General features: G+C 28.9%; 1 protein-coding gene across 1 annotated transcript; it reads left to right on the top strand.

Moving 5' to 3' along the window:
- The first annotated feature begins 518 nt into the window (after positions 1-518).
- On the top strand, positions 519-1226 carry LOC131170362 (secreted RxLR effector protein 161-like). Its single transcript, XM_058129416.1, has one exon. The coding sequence runs from the start codon at positions 519-521 to the stop codon at positions 1224-1226; it is 708 nt and encodes a 235-aa protein (XP_057985399.1).
- Positions 1227-11939: the final 10713 nt, after the last annotated feature.

Raw genomic sequence — 11939 nt, 5'->3', positions numbered from 1 at the left:
GTTGAAGTATGGGGAACTTAAACAAATGCAGTTGATTTGTGACAATCAATCTGCACTTCACATTATCTCTAATTCAGTGTTTCATGAGAGAACGAAACATATAAAGGTGGACTATCATTTCATCAGACAAAAGATTGAATCTGGGTGTATTGTCACTAGCTTTGTTAGCTCAAATGACTGATTAGCAGATATCCTGATAAAGTCTCTCAGAGGCTCTCGGATTGAATATATTTGTAACAAGCTTGGAGCATAGGATTTGTACGCTCCAGCTTGAGGGGGAGTGTTAAGATATGTACCATAAAAAGCTAGGATATATGTATCTGTAGTGATTGTGTGAATATATTTAGGTGCTAGAATCATGGCTATAATTACGTATTTAATTAGGATTGTAATTCCTATTTAGCTGTTCTGTACAGATTATAAATTGATACCATTGGCTTGAGGGAATAATTAAGCTCTTCAATCATTCTCAATATTCTTCTTTTGTTCTGTTTTTCACAGAAGAATTCAAGAAAACAATGACTCTTGAATTTGAGATGACCGACATTGGCCTCATGACTTACTATTTAGGCCTAGAGGTGAAGCAAATAGAAGATGGCATTTTTATTTCTCAAGAAGGATATGCAAAGAAAATTTTGGAGAAATTCAAAATGCTTGACTGCAATCCTGTGAACATGCTTATGGAATGTGGAGTTAAGTTGTCAAAGTTCGATAGCGAGGAAAAGGTAGATTCCACTCTCTTTAAAAGTCTTGTGGGAAGCTTGAGATACTTGACATTCTCAAGACCTGATATTCTCTTTTCAGTTGGGTTAGTAAGTCATTTTATGGAAGCTCCTGTCTTCTCTCACATGAATGTTGCTAAAAGAATTCTACATTACCTTAAAGGTACCATTGATTTTGGGTTATTTTATTCTTCATCTAATAAGTTCAAGCTTGTGGGATTTTGTGATAGTAATTTTGCTAGAGATGTTGATGATAGAAAAAGTACAATGGGTTTTGTATTTTTTATGGGTGATTGTGCAATTACATGGAGTTCCAAAAATCAATCCATTGTTACATTGTCAACTTGTGAATCGGAATATGTGGCGGCAACTTCTTATACTTGTCATGCTATTTGGCTTAGAAGATTATTAAAAGGGCTGGAGCCACAGAGATTTATATTGACAATAAGTCTGCACAAGCTCTCGCTAAGAATCTGGTGTTTCATGATCAAAGCAAGCATATAGATACAATATATCATTTTATTAGAGAATGCATTGCTAAAAAGGAAGTAGAGCTCAAGTATGTGAAGTCTCAAGAACAAATTGTGGATATCTTTATCAAGCCACTCAAGTTTGAGGTTTTTCAAAGGTTACATGCTAGTCTTGGAGTGAAAAAGAAAATTAATTAAGAGGGAGTGTTGAAAAAATAATTTACAATTTCCTATATATGTCTAGGTTCATTTGTCTTTTAGTTTTTTCTTGGTGATTAAATATAATTAATATAATAGTTCAAAGTATGTGTCTTTTTTGGTTTCTTGGATGGTTCATGAATGGATATTAACTTAGTTTATATAATTAGAACATGAAGAGTTACCTAAACTCCTATATATATCCCTTGTACTTGAAAGTTAATATGTGTAGAATACAAAATAGTGTTTTCTCTCCTCTTTCTTTTCCAACATGCGCTTGGCTTAGCTGTAAGTTGGTACATGTTATTATATGATGGTAATATCTTAATGTTTATTCTAGAAATAGCATTTCTAGACTTTCTTTTTTTTTTTTTATAGGCAAAGAAGAAATTTATTAAAGATTTATTAAAGAAAGGAAGGAATGAGGGACGGCTCATAGCTACACCCATATAAAAAACCATACCAGCCTAAAGAAAGCCAAACAAGGAGACCCCTTAAGCCTAAATGGATTGCTCTCTACATACTATCAGACAAACAAAAGGTCCACCACCAAATTAACAACACACCATATAGTGCATGCATCTGCCATTCTGCATATTTAGTGTTCTTCCAAGTGTCTACGCATCAACGGCCAAAGGAATACGTGTCTAAAAGAGCAACCAAAACCACTCAGAATTAGCCTGGAGCACCATGATAAATCAAACTTTCCACCCAGCAACCTCAAATTGCAGTAATTCGCCTAATCCAAGCAACCCCAGCTGATTCGAGCTACGTAAAGAAGAGGTGTATCAGTTCTTGTACAGAAATAGTGGTGTGTGTATGTTCCAGACTTAACAAACCTGCATTTTGCCTTCACTTCTTCTGTAGTATATCAGCCATCATAATCAACTGCTGCAATAAGAGTTTCCTCCTTTCATATTATCTGCTTCTCCATACCAACATGGAAATCATCCACAGTGAACTGAGGAGCATTGTGAAAAATTCCAATACCCTTATCAACCCCTATAGTGTTGTCAGTGACAACTCTTAAAGCATCATCTGAGAGCTCCAGGATGTAATCAAATAACCATTCACATCATTGAAATCCTTCATCCCTTCTTGCCCTAAATACAATCAGTTTGAATTTCTGTTAGATATGTACGTAGTTTCTGAGACACTATCAACTCCATTTTTTTTTTTAATAAACAGAGACCAAAATAATATATAATCCAGAACAAAGCATTTAAACCCACGAAATACAGAACAAAAAATTACTCCTATCAGCAACGGAACCATTAAAACCAAGAATCAACAACGTAACCCCCTAAAGCTGTGATCCAAACTATTTTTATAGTTTTTATCTTAGTTTTTATCATTTTTTTTATCTTTCAAGTTGTGTTTGGATCTAAAACCTTTGGAAGGTATAAAAAAATTGATTTTAATAAACCTAAATACAAAGACTTAAAAAATTAAGGAATCCTTATTAAAATAAGGATTTGAGATAGCAATATTACTTATGTTAAAGTCAAATCTACTAATTTTTTTTTCACCACTTTTATTTTAAATTTAAATTTTAAAATTCTTTTTATTATTCAAATAATATATTTTTATTTTTTAAAATTTTAAATTTTAAATTTAAATACACGAATCTAAACGCAATATTAGTTAATTTTTTATTAGTATTTATTAGGGTAATCATTTTAAATTTTTTTTTATTTGATTAATTTTTATGTAAGAATCTCATAATGCTCACTCCTACTGGAAAGCAAGGTCTTGAAGAGGAGATTTTGGGAGCTTAAATGAAGAGGACATCACCCTACACCATATAGAGTTTTTATTTTCTTTTTTCTTTTCTTTTCTTTTACTTTATGAGAAACCAATTTTGTTATTTGATATTTTGCTTTAGTTTTATGGATTTTGATTGCATTTTTGTCATGATGAGTGGTTAAGATTTTAAGCTAGGAATTTTGATGTAACTTGAATTGATTTTTAATCTTAAGGTTTTGATTTAATTTTCTAATTCTGCTATTAGTTGTTATATAGAGTTTAATGTTTTTGAACATCATAGCCAAATACTTGAATGATTTTAGATTTGCCCTTATTATTGGAAAACAAAATTGTGAATTTGATTTTATAGCAACTATTGTAGTTTCTGAACTAAGGTTAATTCTATGGGATTTTTGAAAAATAATACTAGATTTTTGATAAATAATCTTTTTATTGGGAAAAAGAGAGTTTAATTTATTAATTAGAAGGTTTAATAATGTTAGGAAGGGATTGTTAAATTTTTTGGATTATTAACCCTTATAATAATAGTTAAATTCAATTATTAGATAAAATTAATTAAGATTAATTATTAAATCCAGTGAAATCAAAGTCATTAGTACTCCTTTTCATTGATTTTACCCATAATTTTTATTTTGCTAATTAATTAATTTTTAATTAAATTAATTTCAGTTGAACATTTATTTTCAATCACTTTTAATTTTTTCGATTAAGTTAAATCGATAGTATAAATATTGATAAAATTAATATAAATTTTTAGTAATTAAAGATAATTCTTCATTATGCATTGTCATACGCATACGTGCGTGTTGGCGGAGTAATATCAGGAAGCAATTAACCCACTACACCAGGCACTGAGATGGCCATATGACAAACTCAAATCTAACCCTAAATACAACAAAGCCCACAGGCCCCTTTAGTTCTGAGTTGATCTTGGAGAAAGAGGGCAAGAATATGAAGTCCAATATCCTATCAAGCAACTGGGGATTTGCTACTTTTTCTTAATATTTAAAATGATATTAAAAAAAAAAAGATTAATCTCCCAACCACAATTTTACAGAGCATGACCTAAACCAGTTGTAATTTTAATAAAAAAATAGCATTAATCCCATTTGATTATTTGTGGGTCAGTCCCAAATTAATTGAATTACATTGATTCAAGTTAAAAATGTGGAAATTCAATTGAAAATCAAAATTTTATTTAATTATTAAATCAAAATTTAAAAGTCAATTTCAATAATGCATTAAAAAAATAATGCACTGAGTAATCATGTACAAACAATGTTGAAATAAAAGATCCTTATGATGGAACCTTCGATAATTTAGTAATTTAATAGATAATAATAGAAATTTATCATAAATCAGCAATAAATATAGAGTAATTGATATCAAGGTTTTTAACGAGTTCTATCATTGAATTGGCAAAGACAAAGAATTTAAAGTTCAATGAGGATCGTTCTGAAATTTAAGCAATATATTACTAAATAAATGTTATAAAATTAATAATAATACTTTATTATAATTAATATTTTTATATATTTTATAAATAATTATTAAAATAATCTTAATTAAATTTTAATATGTAAATATTTTTTAGAAAATAATTTAAAGTTTTAATGAAATTCTAAATAATGATATTTAATTATTTATAATAGAGAAATATTTAAATTAAAGTTTTTATAATAATAAATTTGTTCATACAAATAAAAATAAATATTAATATATTAAAATTATATAACATAATAAATAAAAATTTTAGTATATAATAATAATTTAATAATTTAATTTGACATACTAGTAAAATTTATTATCAACATTATTAATTATTTAAATTGCAAGTGAGTGAAGTTAAAAATTATTTATTTTTCTTTACAATAATTAATAGTTATTAATTATTTTATGTTAATATAATATAATATAATAAATAAAATAATTTTATAATTTATTTGATATATATATTATTGTAAAACATTACCAAATTGTTGCAATTGTTTAAGTTGGCAACAGTTACCTTGAAACAGCCCAGGATTGAATCCGGCACTGTCAATTCTAGTATTTTCTTTTTTTTTGTGAGAATAATTTGGTTTGATCTGTATTACTCGTTTCAAATTGGTCGAGTTTTAGTTATTTGGTTACTTGCTGATTTACATTAATTCCCATCAATTTCTTGAAAAAGGAGAGCTAAGAAAGGTAAATCGGATCAGATTAGGGTCTCCAATTAAATCGGATCAGATTAGGGTCTCAAGGTACTCCCTTCCCGTCTGGTTGGTGAGAATCCTTGGAAACGAGATAGAAGAAAGGTAAGGGATTTATAATGATCGATTTGTTTGCTTTTCAATCAAATATTAGTAGATTGAATTTTAAAAAGCTATCAGGAAGGTGGTTCGAGGGTTTTAGTTTTAATTAATCTTTTCAGTGATTGCATTGGGAGCTTGGCATTGTTTCCTTAGTCCCTTTTAATTTTAAATTGATCTTCATTGTTTTGGTGATATTTAGGTGAAAATTTTGGTTAACTTTAAAATCGTGTTAATGTGGAAATTTTTTTTATATCTAATTATCTACCTTAACATCTGATTACTTAGCACATAATGATGGGATAACTCTTAAAGTTATCACATTTAAAATTTTTATTAATTTTATCTTAATTATATAATTTTAAAATGATATAGTAATTAGTTGTAAAAGAAAATTAAATATTAATTTGATTGCATTTTTCAACATAGTTTAGAGAGGCAAATTATGTGTTAGCCTTTTTTTTCCATTTATTTTTAATTCTAACAAAAAATTATATATACACATAAGGAGAATTTTTGATTTGCCTGTAACTTAATCAAATCTACTTATAAATAGAAAATGATGAATATATTGCTGTTTGATTTGACTTATAAATTATAAAAATTACATAAAATAAGTCTAAAATTACAAGGAAGACACTTCTTACTTATAATCTATTTATTTATTTATTTTGAAACTACTTTTTAAATAAGTAAAATGCTATTATCCTAATAACTTTTGAAAATATCAATACCATCCTCATTTTAACAACTATAATCCTAAATTACATATTTTTTTATCATTTTGATAAATTAAATTACTTTTAAGTGCATTGTAAATAAACACTTAAACTGTTTAAAATTAATTTTTAAGTAATTTTATAAAATAATAAACTACTTATTTTTAAACAGACATAAATTAAAAGTAAATTTAAGTCAAAAATCAAAAATTAAAAATAAGTGAACAAACAAAACACCCTCAAAGTTAAAACGCAATGAATGACTTTTAAAATTATGCAACTTAATTTAATAATAATATTTAAAAAATTATTACATAATATATTAATGCTTAATAAGGATACTTAAAAAATTACCATGTAAAATATTAAAAAATTAAAATTAATGTATTTAAAAAAAATAATAGATATAATTTGTTAATTAACTTATTTTAAAATTTAAATTAAATGATATATATCTTTATATCTTTTATCAAATATAAACTTATAGAAGCTCTTATTAAATCTAAAGGGTTAATTGTTGAAAAAATCTTGAAATTTGATAATTTTTATAATTAAACCTCAAAATTTATATAATTACCTCGTGTTTAGTTGGTATTTCAAATTGATCTAACCGTTAATAAATTGTTAGGATACTTAATAGGAATTCTATATTAGCTGTCATATTATCATTGGAGAAATTACATCAGAACCCCAAATTAAGGTTAATTATAACAAAAAATGAAGTTTGTCAATTTTTGTAATTGAACTTTGAAATTTACATAATTGTCAATCAAATCCTAATGTTTAATTAATGTCTCAAATTGACCCAATCGTTAATAAACCGTTAATAAACTTTAACAAACAAGAAATTACAAATCAAATTTAATTACAATAAAATGGACCCTAATATAAACATAAATTACAATAAAAACAACTCTTCAAAACAGAAGTGTGACGCCCTTTACCCGTCTACTGTATGGCCAAGTAAGAAGTGCCACATTCGGTGCCGGAGTACCCTATCTTGTTTTATCATATCTATTGTAAACTTTTGATGTCATTTAAAACATGTATTCTATGTGTAGAAATTTTTTTTTTATATATATCTTATTTCTGTGGAGAACCGTACAGAACCTCCTCTGTTTTATTAGCATCTGGCGGGTTTCCACTAATCACCTGTTAACATGTCCATATCATATTCTCTTTTATCATATCATTCACAACTATTTATGAGATATCAAAATGAAGTATCATCTATTGCATTCATATGAAAATTCATATATAATAAATTACAAGTTTTCATTTCAATCTCAAGTTTAATTACAAGTCCAAAATGAAATATATTATGACTATACATAATGAACCAAAATACTAGTCTATACATGGGCCCTACTAAAATACAAAAGACTAGTGAGGTGACTCTGGTCGGTGGCAGATCTGGTCGAAACTTTGTTCGAACACTACTGTGGCGGCTGCTGATCTTCAGTACCTACGCGATGAAAAACCAACGGGCTAAGCATAATGCTTAGTGATGCATAATTTATAATAACAATAATTAAACAATTGAATTAATATCTACAAATCATAATTTCTGGGTCTTTACATTTTTATTGCTCTTTGAAAATAATTAACATTATCAGGATCTTTTATGATTACTTATTGTATCTTAGGTCTTAATTAATTTTTATTAGTGCCCAAGAAACCTATAACAAATTATAAAAGCTGGATGCACAGGTGTATACTGGTTAGACAGCCATATATATGTCCAGTATACGTCTGTCAGGCACGAGGCTAGCTGTCGGGCACTAGACTCGTTGTCAGGCTTGTAAAGCTAGAAATAAAGTAAGCATAATAACTAGTAAGTAGGTGTATAGCCTGTAGAACAATCATACCTGACATATATTGTCAGTTCATGATTTTCTCGGTAGGCAGTACTGCTATCTGTAGTCCTTAATTGGTATACCAATTTATCCAAACTAAATAAATAAGTCTATATATACTATGGGCAATTAAACATTTTTAATTATTTTAGCACTATTCACTGTTACTATTTTCTGGTACTGTTCAGTAGTACCATTAATTTCATATTAATATGACATTAGTCCCAATTTACATATTCATATCATTTTTTATATTTAATTAGCCTTATGAGTATTTTAATTACCATGTATAGCATTTTTTCCATGAACCTTTCTTTAGGTTCATTTTGATGTATTATTTTTATCTAGGAATTTGGCTAGGTTAGGATTCTATTTGTTACATTTCCTTTATAACAATTGCTCCTCTATGTTTAAACTTGAATTTCAGTTTTTGAATCACTCAATTTGGGTTTATAGAACTCAAGTTATGGTTAAAATACCATAACTGGTCCATTTACCTCTAAGCTGTCCAGAATTGGCAATTCCTGATCAATAAATTTTGACCAGTCATTTGATCATTTTATGGTAATTTTTAGACTTAGGTTCCTTCATAAGATTTGTTCCTCTATGTCTTAGGGACTCCCAGGTACAATTTCATAATTTTTCAAGCTTGGTGTAGTGAGTTATGGTCAATGTATTGACCTAGACCCTCAATCCTATAAAGGCAATAATCAAACTTTATGGTAGTATGTTTGACCCTTTTTTTAGGATCTTTACACTTAGAATTTGGGAAAGGTGTCTAAATCAATGTTGTAGCCCTAAGTATCATGTTTCTAGATTAGATTGGCACATCTCAAATGGAATTTCCTAGTGAGAGTTATGGCCAAATGAACACACGGGTATCAAATGGCATTCTGGTTTCAACTTAACATTTTTCAGATTTTAATTCCTAATTTTGGCTAATATTTTCCCTAGGATGCAATGGTTTCTAGAGCTTGGTCAAAACATAAAAATTGTTGTGCTATGTCTTATAAAACTTTTGGCACTAGTTTCACTCAATTTGCAGCTTTAGAGACCAAGTTATGGCATTTTTGCCAAAACTGGTCAAGCATATCAAAGGAACAGTATTTTAGACAATTTCTAGATTGGCATTTTTAGTGACCCAACTTGTGCTAACAATTTGACTTGGTTAAAGACAAAACTAGGCCAAGTGGTCTTCATAAAACTACACCCTATGTCTAAGCTTTCCATTGATATAAACTTTAGGTCATTTGGACCAGTATAGAGAGAGTTATGACCAAATGAACAGGTTGGTCATTTTCTGGGTTTCAGTGTTTGGTCATCTGGGTTTAGGCAGATAATTAATCATGATTTTGACAAAATTTGGGCATGGTGTCAACATGAAAAATGGGCCTCATACCAATTGGAGGCACACATTTTCAGTTATGGTTCAATAAAGGGACTAGACTCCTCAAGTCCCACCTGTAGAAAATCAAATAATCCCAATATCTCAATACCTCCAACTTCCTTACTTCAATTTGCATGCAATACACTTATATAAGCATAATCTTAACTCAGTAGGTCAATTTCAAGCATTTTACACAAACCCTAGTTTTCAAAGTTTCAAATTTATACAAACACTACACAATCAAACTCCCAAACATTTTAACTCATCACACATTCTTATGAAACCATTTTTCATCACTTAAAAGCAACAAACTTCAAGTTCCATAGCTGCCAAAAATTCAAGGGTTCTTTCCTCAAGATTTTCTTTTTGTTTTCATGATATTTATGCTTGGCTAAACATGCTTTTCATGTTTAATAAAGAGAAGAAGAGGGATTAGTACACTAACCTTACTTGAGCTTCCCTAACTTCAATTTTCTTGCTTTTAATGGGTGTCTATAGCTTTCTTAGGGTGTGGGGAGTATTTTTTGTGAAGGGTGCTATGGGTTTTGGTGTGTGAAAGCTTAGGAAATCAAGCTTGGAAGCTTGACAACAATGGAGGAATTGTGGAGCAAAGGTGTCGGCTCCAAGGGGAAAGAGAGAGAAGAGGGAGTGGAGGAAGAAAGGGGTTGGTGGGAGTTTGTCATCTTGTGGTATTTATATATTCTATTTTTGTGTACTCAATTTTTATAAATTTTCCCTAAGCCATTTTCTTTTCTTTTCCTTTCTTTTCTTTTCTTTTCTTTTCTCTTCTCATTTTCCTAATTTATTTCATAAATTTTAATTTATATTAATTATTTTATTCTCTAAATTTTAATTTGACATTTAGGTCAAAATTCACCTCTGGGGGTGAAATAACCAAAATGCCCTTCATAATGCATATCGAGTCATTTTTATTATTTTATACCAATTAATAAATTCTCTAAATTTTTTTTATATTTTCTTTACATTTATTTCTTCAATTTATGCCTCCTCACTATAGTTTAGGTGTAGTTCCAGACATTTTGACTGTCTGAACATACATTAGTCGTCGGAACAATAAAATGTACGGACTACCTATGGTGAGGCGTTACAAGAAGCATAACCACATGGAATATCTACCTTGCAGCCAGCAAACCAGCAATCACCAGAGAAGAATATAGCAGCTACAAAACTAAGTTATGATGGTCATGGAGAAAATGCACAAGGCCATTGCCAACTCTCAAACAGAAACCTATTTTCAATATTGAAATAACCAAACCAAATTAATAAAATCAGATGTCCATCATAAAACACTTCTATTTGAACATAAAATATTTAAGAAAAACCTAACACTCCATGTAACACCTTATTCCTCCGTAAGGCATAACATGATCCCGTAGTATACTTAATGAATTACTGAACTTTGTCTACCGATAACCCATTAAATGCACTATAAGTGATTTTAAAAAAATTTTGTCTTCCTTTAAAGGTGGTGAGCACTTTTAACAGGTATTAAAAACTTTTAAGTTCATTTTAAAAACTAGGAAAAAATTTTGGCCCTTTTTATTTTTCCTCAAATTTTGTAAAAATTTTGGCAAAGTGCCATCTATAATTGAGAAAAACCAAAAATTTAAAACCTGTAAAAAGCACTTCCAATAAATCACTTCACAAATCCCAATCTCCAAATAATCTCAAACCAACATCATCAACCACCATTCAACTCAAAATTCTCATATCAAACCATTTCAAAATAATTCCACCAACATTACATTCAATAAAGCTAATTTACATTCACAAGTTTAATTTACAGATATAAAATCCAGAAATAATATTATTATAATTTACTGTACAACTGCTCAATTTTACATTAATACATATGACACTATGATAGTTACATCAAAATAACTATAAGGGTATAAATAAATATCCGTACAAAAAGGTCAATGTAGTCCTCTCAATAGCAACTCACTCTGCTGCTTTCTCCTTGTCCTTATCTGCGACAACAAAATAAGCTATCGCTAAGTAAAATTTACTCAGTGGTGCACAATAAAAATTTAAAATACTGTAAATAAAATATTTATTGACAAATCATAATTCAATCATTTCACAATCTCATTTCACAATTTTCAAATCACATTAATAATACAAATTTGTCAAATAATTTCATAAACACAGTGTTGCCAATCCATACACAACTTAGGTCATGATACAAAATTTTTTATCAATGCCGTATTGTACACCACAACAAAGCAATCTACAACCTCACTAATCGAAATCAATGAGGGAGGTGGCTAGCTAGCTAATGAGTACTCATCAGATCTCGACCTCAACTGGTAAGCCAGAGAGAGAGGAAAATAATCGATCTCAACCCCATAAATATAAGAGGAATAATATAGTACTGTCATGCTAAGTATGAAGCCGAAATCAATTTAAAAAAATTTATTCAAATATTGCATGCAAAATCAAATCAATTTCCAAAGTCACATTTTCATTAACAAAGTGGCAATACAAAAGTTCTCAAACTCATAATTA

Source organism: Hevea brasiliensis, chromosome 11 (assembly GCF_030052815.1).
Source record: "Hevea brasiliensis isolate MT/VB/25A 57/8 chromosome 11, ASM3005281v1, whole genome shotgun sequence".
NCBI lineage: Eukaryota > Viridiplantae > Streptophyta > Magnoliopsida > Malpighiales > Euphorbiaceae > Hevea > Hevea brasiliensis.
This window is presented reverse-complemented; position numbering and strand designations above follow the sequence as displayed.

Bases quoted from the DNA above. Each gene is read 5' to 3' on its own strand.
- LOC131170362 (XM_058129416.1), top strand. From the start codon at position 519: ATGACTCTTGAATTTGAGATGACCGACATTGGCCTCATGACTTACTAT.